The 18609-nt window shown below is 44.7% G+C and overlaps 1 protein-coding gene across 1 annotated transcript in view; it reads right to left on the reverse strand.

The window, feature by feature from the left end:
• Positions 1-18609, reverse strand: part of jeb (jelly belly) — a 184661-nt gene that overhangs the window by 18631 nt on the left and 147421 nt on the right. The window contains exon 2 of the mRNA XM_065227664.1: positions 11171-11331. Coding sequence (XP_065083736.1) covers positions 11171-11331 — 161 coding nt within the window. The remainder of the gene's footprint in view (positions 1-11170; positions 11332-18609) is intronic.

Here is an 18609-nt window from a genome sequence, read left to right on the forward strand (position 1 = left end):
ACTTTCCAAGCATCTGGAAAGTAGCAAAAATCATACCGATCCGCAAACCCGGTAAGGATCCAACATTGTCTTCAAGCTACAGACCAATCAGCCTCCTTTCAGCACTGAGCAAATTGTTCGAGAAACTCATTCTCAATCGTTTGCTCAAGTTTGTCGAGGAAAGCAACATTCTCCTTCCGGAACAGTTTGGGTTCAGAAAGGGGCACTCCACCAATCACCAGCTAGTACGGGTGTTGAATAACATCCGAAGTAACAAAGCTGTATCCAAGTCCACAGCCATGGCCTTGTTAGACGTTGAAAAGGCGTTTGACAATGTTTGGCATGATGGACTTGTGTACAAGCTTTGTAACTTCAACTTTCCTTTACATCTTATTAAAATCACCCGTAACTACCTCCAGCAAAGGTCGTTTAAGGTATCGTTGAATGGTTGTCTCTCAGACACGTTTTCGATCCCAGCAGGAGTCCCGCAAGGTAGTCTGCTGGGCCCCTTGCTTTACAGCATTTACACTTCCGACATTCCTCCCCTCGGTGACGGTTGCGTGTTTTTCCTGTTCGCAGATGATACCGCAATAGCCGTCAAAGGAAGGATGCCTCGCGAAATAACGAACAAACTTCAACGATGCCTTAATGCCTTTGCTGATTATGCCACCACGTGGAAAATCAAAATCAATGCCACCAAAACACAAGCGATCATGTTCCTCCATCGGCAATCGCCCAAACTGAAACCGGCTCCATCTTGTACTGTAATCATGGATGGCACAAGGGTTGAGTGGTCCGCCGAAGTAACCTATCTCGGGATGTTGTTCGATGAAAAGCTCCTCTTCCGTTCACATGTAGAGAAAACAGTAGTCAAGTGTTCTGCCTTGGTTAGGTGTCTGTTTCCGCTGATTTGCCGCAGATCCCGCCTCTCAAGGGTGAACAAACTGGCCGTCTACAAACAAATCATAGCACCTGCGATCCTCTACGCAGCTCCGGTGTGGGAATCATGTGCACAGACTCACAGGAACAAAATCCAGGTCGCTCAGAATAGAGTACTGAGGATGGTACTTGATCGTCCTTTTGACACTAGAATAACAAATTTACAAGAAGAGGCTGGCATTGCCAATATAGATTCCAAAATTAACGAAATTAAGACTAAATTTGCACAAAAATGTAATTTATCAGAACATGCTTTGATAAGCAATTTGTATATAGTAGATTAGGTGTATATAGTAGTTGTAGGTTAGTTGTAGTTGTAAATAGTAGTTATAAGTAGTCTCCTTTTTCAAATTTTCAAACAAACCAATCCCACCAAGGTGGTCATTCTCTAAAACAGGCCTGATAGGACTAGGAACTGTAATTAATAATAATTGAAATTTCACAGGAACTAAAGTTGAAAAGACGCATCTGTGTCACTTGATAAGCTATACATGTAAATCACACAAATTCAAGAAATATAGATCATTTAAGTCAAGTTAAAAAAAAAAAAAAAAGCAGAATGATATGCAACCAAGTGGTATAAAAGCTGCAAAGACTCCTCCCATTATGAGTAGTTTGCTATCGAGTAGCGACACTGGCTCTTTTCCTTTTGAGTACACGGCGAATGAGAACGACCCAAATTTGAGTTTAGTTTACTCATAATCGCCAAAAGTGCAGGAGCTCAGCGATGAGTAAATTTGTTTCATGGTTTCCTGTGGAAAACCTAAAAAATCTGCCAGAAAATGATGAAAAAGACAAAAAAATTATTCAGTTAAAATACCCGGCCGTGGCGATTCAAAGTTGATCAAGGTTGATCAAAATAATTTGTACCCCTGCTTCCAGTTTGATTACATGAGCATTTTGTGTGATCGTTGGTTCTGAATATGGACAAACAGGCAGATGAATTCTTTTCCTACTCTTTACTGTAATAAGCTTGGTGGCCCTGAAAAGAGCCGGTTTGTTGCCAAAGTTGGTGATGATTTAACCTCCGAAACCAAACAGAGTGCGTCTCTGTCACTTCAAAACGTAGATGACATCCACGGCCGCTTACGCTTGGCGTGTTTAGTGTAGGTGACAGCATCACGGATCTAATTTTTCAGGAGCACCTTCAGCACACCTCGTAAATCAGACCGGAGATACGTCAGACACCTCCACGGCGAGCCAGACGACGGATGGTGGTTATCTCGAAGAATTTGCGTTTGGTTCTGAATATGGCGATGAGTGTGCGAAATATTACGCAATTCCATCCTCCCTATTCGCACGCGTCCGAGGATCAGAGGCGAATGCCACTTCGACTTGTTTCGTCTACTTACTACTCTCTGACGACTGTGCTGGGGAAGCAGCATATGCATGTAGGTAATTGGTGGATTTGTTAGTTAATTCGACGCTTTTGGCCAATGCTGGACATTTACCAGTTTTTCAATAGTTTCTCGATGAAAATCAACATTCGGAAGCATTGTTATGCGATGAGTTGTCATATTTCTGATCGATTGGTGATAAAATTATTAAAATTGGACCAAGGGCAACTGAGTTATTAACGTTCAAAACCTTTCTTAATTTGTTACATGTTCCATTTTCGGTTTTCACCCCCATATAGAAATCAAAGACGTAGTCCTACGTCAAAAAATGTTTTGTGAAGCGAAAAAAATTGTGGCACCAACGATGGAGACATCTACAATTTGTAAGTGGGCACGTGAAACTGAGGTTTTCTGTCTAGATACTCGGGGGTGGACCAAGTAGACCTCAACATTCTTGAACCGTTCGCTTTGCGTTAAGATTAAAGCTTCTCGTTCTGAAGTGTTCCCGAACGTTTCCGGCGTTCCCCAAGGAAGTAATCTGGGGCTCTTCTGTTTTCGCTTTTCGTCAACGAGTTTTCGTGTCTACTGCCACCTGGATGCCGGTTATTCTACGCTGACGATGTCAAAATGTATGTGGTTATCAATTGCATCGCTGATTGTGGATCGTATGCAGAGTTGGTGCTCCCGTAATTTCTTGACGCTCAGCATCAACAAGTGCAATGTGATATCATTTTACCGCAATAATATTTGATTATTCCATTTCCGGGCAAACATTATAGAGGATTACCCAGGTCAAAGATTTAGGAGTAACACTCGACTGTGAATTGACCTTCAAACCGCACTACAATGACATCCTGACTTAAGCTTGGCTTTATGTTCAAAATATCTGAAGACTTTCGCAATCCGCTTTGCCTACGGGCGCTGTATTGCTCGTTAGTACGTTCAATCTTAGAGTATACACACTTAGAAATTATCGCCGGCTTCAGTAATTTTTACCGAAATCTGAACAGCTGAGCTATTCGGTAAAATTTATGCAATTCAATTCAATTGCTTTTCAGCTACTTCGAAACTAAATCTCCACTAAAATGACAAGATTTGATCATTTAAACAAGGTTGAACATGTTTTGAAAGCTTGTTTTTGTTCAACTGTTCTGATTTCGGTAAAATTTACCGAACACGAAAACAAAATCTTAGTGTGTAGTGCTGTCGTCTGGTGCTCATATCAAACATACTGGATAGCCAGATTTGAGAGTGTACAGAGAAAATTAACAGTTGACTTTACTGCCAGAAGTATGAATTGCTCCGATCGTTAATTTTGTTCTGCCTGTCTGGCGAATCAACTCAAATCGACAGCAACCACTTGTTAAACTCGAGTTGCTATTCTGATAACTCTCGGTACCACCCACAGCTCCAGCGCACCGCATTATATCCATAGAAATGAAAACGCGCTTGTCAGTCCGATGAAACTTTCCGCCAGTCACTCATATTCCCCATTTCGTGCCTTATCGGTCAGCAATAAAACTAGAAGACCCCCCCCCCCCTTCGACCAACGAGCCATCCTTACTTCACCGGAAACATGAGCCGTCCACGGTTGCCTGCCTTCCGCCCATCACCAGCGGCAGCCACGAGCCCGACCAAAACGAAATAACCACAATCAAACACACAATAATAGCGATAATAATATTTTTAATCCGATTATGACACCCGGAGAAAACTCCGCTACACGACAGACTCAGCTGACAGCTCTACAGAAACAGGATCACCGTTGTCGTCGTCGTTGTCGTCGTCATCGTCGCGTTGCCATATTACAGCACCTTACCGCCCACGCACATGCTTTCCGGTGGCCGTCGTCGTCTCGAGCGGTTTTTGCTTACTCAGACGGTGGCGTCGTCGCCAAAGTGGGTATACCTACCTGTCACAGGGATGGTATTGCCAGGACGACCGTACCCCATCCATTTACTGCTGAAGGGGCACCAGCACAATAATGCCGTCGTGTGGTCTTAACTGTCGTCCCCCTCCGTCCGTGAGAGAGAGGTGGCGCTTTTAGCTGATTCGCAAAATTCCTCATGGAATCCGAGTCTGGTAAGTCTGCGGGAGGGGGGGGGGGGGGTGTGGCTGGTGAATTGTTTCGCACTTTGCTGGAATTCCGTCGTTCGCTCGGGCTGTGTTGATTGGGGTTTAAGATATCGCTTAGAATCGCAGAAATCGTTCGTGGAGGAATTTTTCGATTTGATTGATTTGAAGGTGGTGCTCAAGTCTCAAGTTGAATGAATTTCAGGGGGAAAACTGAAATCAAAGTTATGACTTTTGCTCACACCAGCTTGGACATCGACTGAACAAAGCTTCCTCATAATGGTCGCGTAGCATGCAATCGGAGTATCAAAAGTTGTTCCCTTTTGGAACGTTCCTACGTGAAATCTGTTGTACGGTCATTGGGCTTGATTTTAAGATAGATTGGCACGAAGGAAGCCACTTGTTGAATTGACGGTTGAACTCACCAAAATGTTTCGAACCATACTACCACTGCGGTACTAATTGATAATAGATAGACGCAACTGATCTGCACTCAACTTTGGCAACTTCTCAAGGATTTGTGGGAAAAGTGAGGTTAGCTTTCTGATGAACTAACCTATTAATACGGTTGAAAAGCGATGTCCAATAATTTTCACAGAGCGATATTAGACTACTGTCGAAAGCGATATATTCAAGTTGGTTCGAAACAAAACAATTGTTCATTAATCATAGAAATGATGCTATTGCACCTTCTTTCAATTAATTTGTTTTGAACAATTAGAGGTTAAGACCTGGAGTGCAGGATGCTCATTATGCCTCACCTGTTAACTATGCCCCTGTTCGAGCGAAATCTCTGTACGTTCCCCTTCCAACTAAGATGTGAACAGTTATCCCCTGTAGTGGTTATTGATCGCTAAGTTTGTCTCTTTTCTTTACATATACTGTATTCTCTTTCCTACAACCAACTTCAAATGTATTGAATTGGAATATTAAAAATCAAATCGGTGAAGTGATTCGCACGCGTTTTTTTGTTACTCGTCCTTCAGATCGTGATTTCCCGGGTTTTCCGTATTTTTTCCGGCTCTGGCCACTTCATAAATTGGTCCTTCGAACCGGATCGGGCCGTAGGTGATCAAAAAGGTGCGTTTATCCACTTTTCGTCACTGTGCCGCGATTCGCGAAAGTTAGTACCAGAGTGAGGTTGGAATATCACCTCTGAAAAGAACATTCCCTGTGAAAGTGGGTGATACTGAAACTTATCATCGTCTAGTTTACCCACCATGGACAAGCTACTACGTGCGAGGAGATCGCTCGAAGCACGTTTATACCGAGCATCGCAAAATATCCAGAAGCTTCAGAAGAGGGATGATATCGATGACGTTGACATCGAAACCGAGCTGGATAACATTCGAGAAATTTGGGCGGCTTATCTCTCGGTTCACAAGCGAATGGTGGATAGTTGCAAGGATGACGAGATGGATGTAATCCTGAAACATCAGGCCGAATTCGAGGGTAATTTCGCTCCCCTGAAAGGTACCCTGTTGAAGCTCCGAAAAAGGTTCGATTTTTCTTCGACCCGCAATGAGGCAGCATCACAAGATGGCGGCGCTGCCATTCAACAACTGGCACAGCAACAGGCAGAATTCATCCGGCTGATCTCCAGCAGCTTCAAAACGGCGTCCAACTCAAGCAGCAGTTCAACGGTTGTTGCCCAAAATGCTTCTCCACACACCGATGTCAAGCTCCCTCGGATGAATCTGCCTACATTTGGAGGCAACATCCTCGAATGGCCTTCTTTTTTCGACCTGTTCGACAGTGCGGTACACAAGAACGTGGCTCTACAGGATAGTCAGAAGCTCTACTTCCTCAAGACCAACCTTGTCGAAGAAGCCGCCGCTCTGATATCACACCTTCGTATAGAAGACGCCAACTATGCTCCCGCTCTAGCCAAGCTGAAGACTAGGTACAACAAGCCGCTCGAAATCGCTGCACAGCACATTCATCGGTTCTTGAATCAACAATCTATGACGTCACCATCAGCTGCCGGTCTGCGCTCCCTACATGATGTGTCCGATGAAGTTATTCGAGCACTGGAGGCCATGAATCAGGAAGGAAGGGATATATGGTTGCTGTACATTCTAGCCAAAAAACTGGATCCGGAAAGTAAGCAGTTGTGGTGTCAAAAAAGGTCGGAGCTCAAAGACGAACAAGTTACCTTGGAGAGGTTCCTGAAGTTTATCGATGCCCAAAGCTGCGCACTGAAATCTGTTCAGCCGATTCGTCAGAAGAAACCGATGTTCATCACGCCTTTTCCAAGCAAACATTCTACCAGGGGACCAACAGCTCTCGTCACCACCGGGCACCTCTCTACTCCACTAATGTGCCTTTTTTGTGCAAAATCACCGCATCAACTGTATCAGTGTGATAAGTTTCTTCATGTCAGCTCCGATGAACGACTCCATTTTATCCGTAGGCAGAACCTCTGTGAGAACTGCCTGAAGCAACATTCCGGCGAACCTTGCCAGTCCGGCAATTGTCGGAAATGTAATCTTCCTCACCACACTCGTCTGCACGAAGCCCTCCAATCGACTGCCGCTTCAACGACAGGCAACAGTACAGCGGCCACAACCAATATCTATGGTTCGTCTTCGATGTCGCAAACATTGATTGCACCGCTCTGTCGAGCAACCGATTTCATGGACACCAACGTTCTACTCCTGACCGCTACCATCAACGTCTTTGACAAGTTTGGACGTCCACATGCTTGTCGAGCAGTCCTTGATTGCGCGTCTCACACAAGCTACATCGCTGAGGATTTGTGTAAGAAATTGTGTCTCTCCACTGCAGATGTGGACTTCGAATTCGGTGGAATTGCTAATACTTCTGGGCACGCGAATAAAGGAGCAGTGATTACATTCGCTTCACGTTGCTCAGACTATCGGAATGTAGTGCCGTGCATTATTCTTGAGCGACTTACTTCTGAGCTCCCGTTAAAGCCGATCAACATCACGGATTGGCCAATTTCAGGGTCGATTCAATTGGCTGATCCCCAATTTCACCATCCCGGAAAGGTCAGCATCCTTCTCGGGAACAAACTCTTCTTCCAGCTGTTCGAGCCTGGAACAATCAACCTTGGTTTGGACGACTGCCTTCCCGTACTCCAGAATACTAAATAAGGATGAGTGTTTCTGGTGGCTACAAAGACTGCGACAATCAACCTCACACTAACGCTCCTTCATGCTTACTGACGGCTCCCAATGATCCTCTCTCCGATCAGCTCCGCAAGTTCTGGGAACTGGAGGAATTTACACTAATAAAACTCCGCACTTCAACGATGAAGAGATCCGATGCGAAGAGCATTTCACGAAGCACACGATTCGTAATAGTACCGGAAAATTCATCGTTCGGCTTCCATACTTAGACAGCCCTACTTCTCTCGGCAAATCGAGGGAAATTGCAGAGAAAAGACTGCTACACCTCGAGCGCAAATTGGAAAGAAACTCTAATTTGAAACAACAGTACCATTCTTTTATGCGAGAGTACATCGACCTCGGGCACATGAGTCTCGCCACTACACCAGTATCGGAGAATTGTGTTTTTCTTCCACACCATTGCGTCGTAAAGGAGGATAGTTCGACGCCTCAGCTAAAACAAGCAGTGGCAAGTCCCTCAACGACATCCTCTTGGCGGGCCCTGTGTTACAGGATTCTCTGGTCAACATCCTTTTGCGATTCCGGTTTCCCCCAGTTGTACTCGCCGGTGATGTGAAACAGATGTATAGAATGGTGCTTCTCTACGATGAGGATCGAAACTGCATTCGAATCTTGTGGCGCTGGTCAGAGGGCAAGCCGATCCAGGAATACGGTCTAAATACCGTTACTTACGGTACCAAAAGCGCATCGTATCTGGCGACAAAATGTGTACAGCAGCTTCTGCTCTCCCATCAAGGGCAATTTCCGGATGCAGTCGAGAAGGCTATCAAGGGGATTTACGTCGACGACGTACTGACGGGTGCTGATTCTGCTGATGAAGCCAAGCAACTTCGACAAGAGCTTTTCATCATCTTTTCTGCCGGAGGATTTCACCTGCGGAAGTGGGCTTCTAATAGCAACGAAGCTCTAGAAGGTGTTCCTGAGGCGGACCTTGAAATGAAAATTCCCATCGAGCTCAACGAACCCAACACCATCAAGGCCCTCGGGATCCACTGGCAGCCGTGCAGCGACGAATTCCTGTTCAGCGTCCAACCACCCAAGATCCTTCAGCCCACAAAGCGCATCATTCTCTCCAACATCGCCAGTCTTTTCGACCCACTCGGTCTGCTTGCGCCTATCATCATCAAAGCGAAGCTACTGATGCAACATTTGTGGGAACTGAAGGTGGACTGGGATGTTATTCCCCCTGGTGAGTTGACTAATATCTGGCAAGTTTTCGTGTAAGGTCTGGCCCTTCTCAACTCCTTTCAGGTTCCGAGACGAGTTATCGGCACTAACAGGACGTCGCGAATGTTCCTGCACGGCTACAGTGATGCATCCGAGCGAGCCATGGGTGCCTGCATATACATCCGGGCGATCGACGATGCTGGGAATAATAGTTCGCATCTACTCTGCGCAAAGTCCAAGGTTGCGCCAATTGGAAATAAACGAACGGCTCTGCCACGTTTGGAGTTATGTGCTGCAGTGATCCTCGCACGACTCATCAACAACGTAACAAGCGCCATCAATCAACCTTTCTTCGAGATACGACCACGCACCTACCAGCAGTCAATTGGAGCCACATCGCATCGGAGCAAAACCCCGCTGATCTCATTTCGCGCGGTGCATCGCCAGAACAAATTCAGCACAACAGTCTGTGGTGGAATGGTCCTGCATGGAGCCCCATAGGTGAGCAATGTGATTCAACCGACATCCCTACACTGACCAACACTGACCAACAGCACATTGATAGGGAGCAAAGAGCTGGTGCAGTAGCCGTTTCTCTCATCACTCTCTATGAAAATGACTTTCTCGATGGAATGATGGCACGATATTATCCCGATCTCACGATGCTGCTTCGGGTCACTGCTCGTATTCTTCGGTTGAGGTCTCCTGACTCTCGATCGATTCCTCGTCTGTTACCACGGGAGCTTGATCGAGCCCAAACAGTTTACATTCGCCACGTTCAGCAACAGCACTTTCGTGAAGAGCTGAGTCGTTTGCGGCAGCAAGGAGAAGCTAGTTCGCACAGCAGTTTGCACCAACTCAAGCCATTCCTGGACGAAGAGGGTATGCTCAGGGTGGGCGGAAGACTACAACAGTCAAGTCTCAGCTACGACGTTCGACATCCTATATTGATACCTCGCCATTCTATCCTCACATCTTATCTGTTAAATCATGACCACATCGTCCATCACCACTGCGGGCCACAAACACTGCTAGCCGTATCCCGGAGGATCAACGCATCAACAAATGGGTCAGCTGCCATCTGATCGAGTTCAACCAAATCCACCATTTGCGATTACTGGTGTGGACTATGCCGGTCCAGTCAGCATTGTTGGACGTAGGACCAGAGGTGCGAAACAAAGCAAGGGGTACATCGCATTCTTTGTTTGCTTTACAACAATGGCCGTGCATATGGAAGCTGTGTCTGAGCTTACTACTGCAGCGTTCTTAGCGGCATTCACTCGATTTTCCAGCCGCTACGGTTTGCCAGCGAAAATGTTCTCGGACAACGCAACGAACTTCCGAGCAACAGCTAAGCACCTTCGAGAAATGTACGCGCAACTCAACTCTTCTGTACACAACGATGAAGTGGTCGACTTTCTAACCGACAAGGGAGTGGAATGGAACTTCATTCCAGCTCGGTCTCCACACCATGGAGGATTATGGGAGTCAGCGATCAAGGTTGCTAAGCAGCATTTGTCGAAGATCACCAGCAGTTACATCTTTACCTTCGAAGAACTGTCCACGCTGATAGCTCAAATTGCTGCCACCATGATCTCGAGACCCCTTACACCGATCTCCAATAGCCCTATCGATGCTCAACTTCTCACTCCTGCTCACCTTCTAATCAGTCGTGCACTCACCACCGTTCCCGAAGTCAACTTGCTGAAGCGGCAAATTAGCTCGATGTCACGCTGGCAGTTCGTTCAGCGTCTCTCGCAAGAATTTCGCACTAGATGGCAGACAGAATACGTGCGATCTCTGCAGCGGTTGGCAAAGTGGCAACGTTCATCCCACAACGTTTCGGTCGGCGACTTCGTTCTACTAGTGGACGACAATTCGAAGCCAAAGCAATGGCCTACGGGTAGAATCATCGAAACCTTCCCAGGAGCAGATGGAGCAATCAGAGTGGTATCAGTCCGAACAGCATCTGGTACTACTCGTCGCGATATCAGGAAGATAAGAGCCATACCATTGGATCAGGATGAGTATGTTCCAAGAAGACTTCGATTGGAAATTCTTATAGGGAATTTGGTGGGCGGATTATGTTCGAGCGAAATCTCTGGACGTAGTGAGATGTGAACAGTTATCCCCTGCAGCATCCCCTGTAGTGGTTATTGATCGATAAGTTTGTCTCTTTTCTTTACATATACTGTATTCTCTTTCCTACAACAAACTTGTATTGAATTGGAATATTAAAAATCAATTGAATAATCGGTGAAGTGATTCGCACGCGTTTTTTTTTTTGTTACTCGTCCTTCAGATTGTGATTTCCCGGGTTTTCCGTATTTTCTCCGGCTCTGGCCACTCCAGCCCCTCTCACTCCTAGTCAACATTAGAATGAATCCACTACTCTCAATTAAAATATAATCATTTTAAACATAATCAATTAATTGTGAAAATCGAAAGTTTTACCAAACACCGCCATGAAGAATAGCATTGTCGAAGAAAAGGTTTCAGCAAGTTGAAAACTCTCCCACTTACCGTTTTGTAGAACATGCACGCCTGCCGGTCCTCGTCCTCGCCCTCCGGGCAGTCGATAAACCCATCACAGAGCACGTGGTCGTCTATACATCGATACCGACCCTGTCTGTCTGGCGTTGGGCAGGCAAATCGTTCCATTCCGTCCATCGCGGGCGGACATTCTGCAAAAAAGAAAAAGGAAAAAGGAAAAAAGGAAGTCAGTCAGTCAGTCGTCATTTCGGTTAAAATCGTTGCCATCAATCCCACCGAGGGCACCGATGATAACTGCCGCTAAGTGTAAAAGTTTCCGGCCTTGACGGAGGATTGAACTTTTTCTCCGTTGCTTGAGCGCACGCGGAAAGAAAAAAAAAAAACAATTGACGACGATGGCGACGTCCAATTGGGTGAAACAATAGAACAAGCGATTTTCTCCGGATATGGACATAATTTTATTCATAATTTTCCACTTGGCTTGCCCATGCTTGTGGAAAGGGGTTATGGGAATATGGCTTTCAGAGCAGATGAGCCATGACGCACGCAAAAACAGAATGGAAGACATTCTGAATGACGGGTGGAGCTGAGTTTGGGGCAAAAATGAAACGCTCCCTAGGACAAGGATTTCTATTGAAGGCTTAAACGAAAAAAAAAAGAGAACAGCGATGAAAGCGCGCCGTCGACGGCGTCATGCCGTTGATTGTTATGTAAATTGCTTCTCGCTCGCGGAAAATGGCGCAATATTTAGATTTTTCCACGCTCGACTGGAGCGGTGGGTGGCGAAAAAAATGGAAACATTTTTGATGTTGAATCAATTTCCTAGCTCCTAGCCTGAAGGGAGATGAGCTGAGCCGGAAGAGAGCGGTGATTGGAGGTTTAACGATGACAAATAAAGTCATTGGTGCACACCGGCGACATCGACGACGCACACGCACGAGTGGATGATGCTTAAATTTGATCGCATTCTGTTTCTGTTTTGGATTTTTTTTTCTCCATTCGGCAAAGGAATTTGAACGTAAGCGTATGCAAATCGGGACTAAGCGTGATTTTGGAGTTTGGTAATTGGAAAATTCAATTTGTGAGCAGATTACCGAAATTGCCGTGGTGGATGATCAAAACAGACGACTTCTAATTTCGTGTATTTTCATTATCGTTAAAGATTCGAACTGATTGGAAAATTCACAACGGTGGAAACACTCTTAGAAACTCTTAAAAAGTTATGGTTTAATTAGTTATGAATTAATTCAAGGTGAACGATGAAACAGCTATCACGCTATATCAAATAGGCTTCGCTTGCATCAAAAATGATCAAAAAGCTTTGGTTATTTTAGCGAGGGATCAGCTGGACATGTGAATTTATTCATTGCAGTTCTGCGATGCGTTATTTCCCGAGCGAACTTTCTTGCTTGAGATTGAAAGGAACTTATGTCACTCCCGCTTTGACTCACCAGCGAGAGAGAACGTATGTTAAAGGCTGACTTAAAATTAATTGGTACGCACAAAATGGCCTGTAATTCGTTATTCAATCAGTTTAAAAAGTCCATTAATGGTTGCTTTACAGTACTTTTATTAAAACTTCAAAGTTACAGCATTAGATAGTTACATTTCTCCAGTTCGAACGAAATCTCGAATCTTTCTCTTGATGGAGCCCATCAGCACCCGCACAGTTGAAACGGACACGGAATCAGGGCATTTCTTCCATTTTGCCTACATTTAACCTGTGAGAGCATCGGAATGCTACTCACCTGTTGCAAAGAGTAATTTTGCCCATCATTGCACGTCGAGTTATTCCAATTTTCAGTAGATTTCATCCCTCGTGCGTTGAATTCGGTTACGAAACGCAGCCGCAGAAATGTTGAAATCGAAGTATTCGTAGAAGCTGTTAAAACTAGCAGACATGAATCTTATTGGATCATGCAGGCCATAATTTGTTGCGCGCGTCCCAAGATGTAAGAAATTCCTTGTCCGCAATGGTCGTTCAGGAGCACAAATTTCTAATTAGCAACGAACACTGCCTGAGCGATAGTGCCGTCTACGTTCTAATGTATCAAGGCCCAAAAGTTGGCAGCGATGTTCGTATGGTGGGAGATTGGCAGGATCGTTCCATGGGAGGTGGCGTAATGCATAACGTACGATTTTTTTCTGAACGGATTCGATTCTCGCTATCCAAATCGCTTGGTATGGGCACCAGATGACATCTTCAAATTCCAATATTGAACGCACGAGAGAACAGTACAGTGCTTTCAGACATGTTGGATCACGGAATTCATCAGCAATCTTGAAGATAAACCCGAGTTGTCTATTTGCTTTAGCGATGATCTCAGAATAATGCAGCTTGAATGTAATTCCAGGATCAAGCGTAATTCCTAGATCGCGGATACTGCTCACACGTTGCAAAGGTTCATTGTTGATTGTATAGTTGAACTTGATTGGCTTTTGCTTGCGATGAAAAGAGATGATGCTGCATTTTTGAATACTCAGCGTGACGAAGTTCCTGGAACACCAATCCTCAAAGTCTTCGATCATATGTTGTAACTGTAAACAGTCAGTAAGGTTTCAAACTCCAACATAAATCTTAACATCATCTGCATAGAAAGAGAGCCAGCCAGCCGGAATAATCAATCCAACCTCGTTAATGAAGATTGAAAATAGCAACGGTCCTAAGTTGCTGCCTCGAGGGACACCGGATGTATTGGTGAAAGAGATTTTCACGCAGAGCTCTCGATTTGTCAAGTAAGACTTGAACCAATGCTCGAAGCCCTGTGACACACCAAGCTTATCCAGTTTAGCTAGCAGGATAGCATGATCAACTCGATCAAAAGCAGCCTTTTGGATTTCCTACAAGTCGAATCTTTCGGCATTTTCAAAAACCGTGCCCTCCCGAAAGTCAAGATACTGGACTGCATTCAACTGCAGTCAGTGTCGCTCATAGGCACTAACAAAAAGTATACCCTCTCAGATTCGTTTCGTGTGACCTTTTCAGGATCGGCATTACCTGACTACGTCACAATTGGGAAGGTTCGACTACCTGTACGCTTGTTTGTACCGAGGGTAATGAATTGCTTGAAATGCAAACAACTAGGTCACACCGCGGACTTTTGTTCCAACAAACCGTGGTGCGATCAATGTGGGGAGGAGCATACGGAGGGTCCTTGTCATGCTACCCCAAAATGCGTTTACTGTAAGGATGCTCCGCATGCTCTGAGTGATTGCCCGAAGTACAAACAGCAGGGAGAAAAACTAAAGCGGTCTTTGCAAGCTCGCTCTAAGCGCTCGTTAGCAGAAATTTTAAAAACGACCGCTTCATCTTCCCAAACCACCCCAAAAAGCAACAACACATTCCACCTCCTGCCAGATGATGATCAGGGCTCTGACTCAGAGGTGGGTGAGAGTAGTCCTTTTGTCTTTAATGGCAACACGAGGAAGCGGTCCAAAACAAACGTCACCCAAAAACCTCGTAAGGCCTCTCGTACGGACTCTCAACCTACCTTGTCAAATTTAAGAGGTAGCGGAAATGTAGCAAAACCCCCACCACCGGGATTTAAAGTTTGTAATTTTAACAAAGACTTTCCGCCACTTCCGGGATCATCTAAAACCCCAGATATCCCAGTTTTTCAGCCAGAAAAACAGCTGAATAATCAGCAAGAACATGATACCATGTTCACGTTTTCTGGAATTGTGGAGAGCATCTTCAATATATTCAACGTCTCTGACTCAACTAGGAACATTATTAATTTAGTGCTTCCATTTGTGAAAACTCTTTTGAAGCAACTAGCTTCTAGGTGGTCCTTCCTTGCGTCGATCATATCCTTTGATGATAATTTTCCGAATGAGGTCTGAGATATGATCTCTGTTCTTCAGTGGAACTGTAGAAGTCTTATACTGAAACTTGACACATTCAAATTTTTACTTCACAACTCACTTTGTGATGCATTTGCTCTTTGTGAAACATGGCTTTCTTCAGACACCGATCTCCGTTTCCACGATTTTAACATTATTCGCCTTGATCGAGCAGATTCGTATGGAGGGGTGCTTCTCGCTCCATTCCTTTTAAAGAATCGATCTGCCTTCCGTGACAGGCATTGAAGTTGTCGCATGTCAGGTAAATATTCGAGGTAAAAGCCTCAGTATTGCCTCAGTATATCTTCCTCCAAGAACTGCGATTTCTCGCCAAGGTTTCTCTGATATCTGCTCAGCTTTATCTGAGCCTCGGTTGATCTTAGGAGATTTTAACTCCCACGGTACAGGCTGGGGGGAACTGTACGATGACAACCGCTCAACCCTGATATACGACCTTTGCGATAACTTCAATATGACAATTCTAAACACTGGGGAAGTAACACGAGTGGCCAAACCTCCAGCAAGAGAAAGTAGATTAGACCTCTCCCTCAGTTCGAGTTCACTATCGTTGGATTGCTCGTGGAAAGTAATTCAAGATCCCTACGGTAGTGACCACTTGCCAATCAAAATTTCTATTACCAATGGTTCATCTTCCACTCGCTCGGTTGACATCGCGTACGACCTCACGAAAAACATCGACTGGCAAAAATTTGCGTCCGCGGTTCTCGGTGGTACTGATTCGGTTGAGATACTCCTTCCGCTGGATGAGTACTCCTTTTTATCACGACTTATCGTTGACTGTGCTCTTCAAGCACAGACGAAACGCGTTCCGGGTGTTTTCGTTCGCAAACGACCTCTCACTCCGTGGTGGGATAAGGATTGCACCGACGCGAACAGCGAGAAGTCCGCCGCGTTTAAACGCTTCCGCAAACACGGTAAGGTCGAGGATTTCGAATGGTACACCGACCTCGAGAACACTTTTAAGGGCTTGATTAAAGCCAAAAAACGCGGTTACTGGCGTCGGTTCGTCGATGGTTTGTCGCGCGAGACTTCCATGAGAACGCTCTGGAATGTCGGCAGGAGAATGCGAAACGCGTCATCACCGGTCAACGAAGACAAGGAGTACTCAGACAGTTGGATATTCAGCTTCGCGCGGAAAGTTTGCCCGGATTCGGTGTCGGTTCAAACCAACGTTCGTGATCGTCCGTCGGGTAGTAACGAAATAGATTCCCCGTTTTCGATGGTGGAATTCTCACTTGCTCTCCTCTCATGTAACAACTCAGCTCCAGGAATGGATAGAATCAAGTTCAACTTGCTTAAAAATCTCCCAGACGTCGCGAAGAGACGCTTGTTGAACTTATTCAATCAATTTCTGGAGCACAACATTGTTCCGGATGACTGGAGGCAAGTAAGAGTTATCGCCATTCGAAAACCCGGTAAACCCGCATCGGATTATAACTCGTACCGTCCCATCGCCATGCTGTCCTGTATACGGAAATTGTTGGAGAAAATGATTCATTTTCGTCTAGACCAATGGGTCGAGTCGAATGGTTTACTTTCAGATACGCAATTTGGATTTCGAAGAGGCAAAGGAACGAGTGACTGTCTTGCGTTGCTGTCAACTGAAATTCAACTGACCTATGCGCAAAAACAGCAAATGGGTTCAGTTTTCTTGGATATTAAGGGGGATTTTGATTCTGTTTGTATCGATGTCCTTTCGGATAAACTCCACGATAGTGGGCTTTCACCAATTATGAATAACTATTTGAGCAACTTGTTCAATACCGTTGCGTCGATGGGTCAACCATAAATGCTTCCACTGGATTTGGTGTATTTAATCAATTTCATAGCGCCTCTTTTAAACTGCAGAAACCATGCTCAGTATACGTTGCGGAACTCGCAGCTATATTTTACGCAGTAGAGCGAATTGCCTCACTACCTTCTGACCATTATTTCATTTTTACGGATAGTCTTAGCTCATTGGAGGCTATTCGTTCAATGAGGCCGATGAAGCACTCCTCGTATTTCCTGCCTGAAATACGATCTAAACTGAGTGCTTTATCTAACTGCTCCTATATTATCACCTTAGCTGGGACCCAACCATCTCATTGCTCAATTCCGGGTAATGAGAAAGCGGACTCGTTGGCTAAGGTGGGCGCTATGGAAGGCGATATTTTTGAGCGACAAATCGCCTTCAACGAATTTTTCTCCATTGCTCGTCAGCAAGTCCTCTTCAGTTGGCAACACAAATGGAATGATGGTGAATTGGGAAGATGGTTACATTCTATTCTCCCACAGGTGTCGAACAAACCATGGTTCAAAGGGTTGGACATGAGCCACGACTTTATACGCGTTATATCAAGGCTTATGTCCAATCACTGCTCATTAGACTCGCACTTCTATCGAATTGGGCTCTCAGACAGCAATTTATGTGCGTGTGGCAGTGGTTATCACGATATCGAGCATGTTGTTTGGTCGTGTACCCTACACCGTGTTGCCAGATCTGATTTATCCACATCCCTCAGGGCCCGAGGAAAACAACCCGCGATACCCGTTAGAGATGTCTTGGCGAGCCGAGATCTCGACTATTTGAATTTAATTTATGTGTTTTTAAAACGGATAGATCTGAGGATTTAGTAGTTAGTGTCATCTTGTGTTCTCTCAAGTTGTTAGCTGCCCATCGGTGTACCCCCATGTTTGTCTTTTTCATCAGAGTGTCGCTTAGTTCGAGATCAAGAGCACATTGCTCTCCAAACCTTGTGTTCACAATCCCTACCCTGCCATCCATTTGTTACAATTTGTCACCCCTAACCTCGAGATAGCCGCGAGTAATTGGCCCCCGCTTTACTAACGTTAGTTTTAAGTAATTTTGTAATCTAATCATTGAATATTGGCTCCGCAAAGCTATAGCAAATGAGCCTGGAAAAATAAACGCATTATATATATAAAAAAAGCAGCCTTCAAATCCGTATAGACGACATCTGTTTGTGCTCCTGCTTCCATATTCCGAAGGCAGGAGGATACGAATGGTGCTAGATTTGTAGAGACAGATCTCTTAGAGTAGAACCCATGCTGGTCCGGAGAAATATACCCGAGCAAAGCTTGAGATCAAATTGAAATCAAATTTTGCTGTTATGATGTAACTTATTTTGAATACTCCAGGTGATCTCATTTTGGTTGACTTAACGGTTAACACAGCAAAAATGAGAGCAGAATTTTACACTGTTGAATCAAACGGAAAACTAATCCTGCTTTCAATAAAATCAATTTGATTACTGATTTTGCATTCATAATGTTTAACTGAATACGGGCCTGGTGTAAATGGTTAGCATCCATGCTTCTCATGCTGAAAGACTTGAGCTTAAATCTCACCCCGGGCAAGTTTCAAATGACCTAAAATGTGTTAAACAAAACAAATAAACAATAATCGTTAATTCAACGACAGATGAACTTAAATTAACTTTTAAACAAGACGTTAACAGCAGAACTTCAAGTTAAGTTTTAAAAGGCTTGACTGCATAATGAAAGCACAATATGATATCAGACTTATGTCTCGACAATTGAAATCAAAATAAGTTTTCATTATGATAGAAACTGCAAACTTTATTATCGATTTGCTTTCATTT

This window comes from Ochlerotatus camptorhynchus, unplaced genomic scaffold (genome assembly GCF_037179485.1).
Source record: "Ochlerotatus camptorhynchus isolate MF236.1 unplaced genomic scaffold, CSIRO-AGI_Acam_v1.1 ptg000022l, whole genome shotgun sequence".
Taxonomy (NCBI): Eukaryota; Metazoa; Arthropoda; class Insecta; order Diptera; family Culicidae; genus Ochlerotatus; species Ochlerotatus camptorhynchus.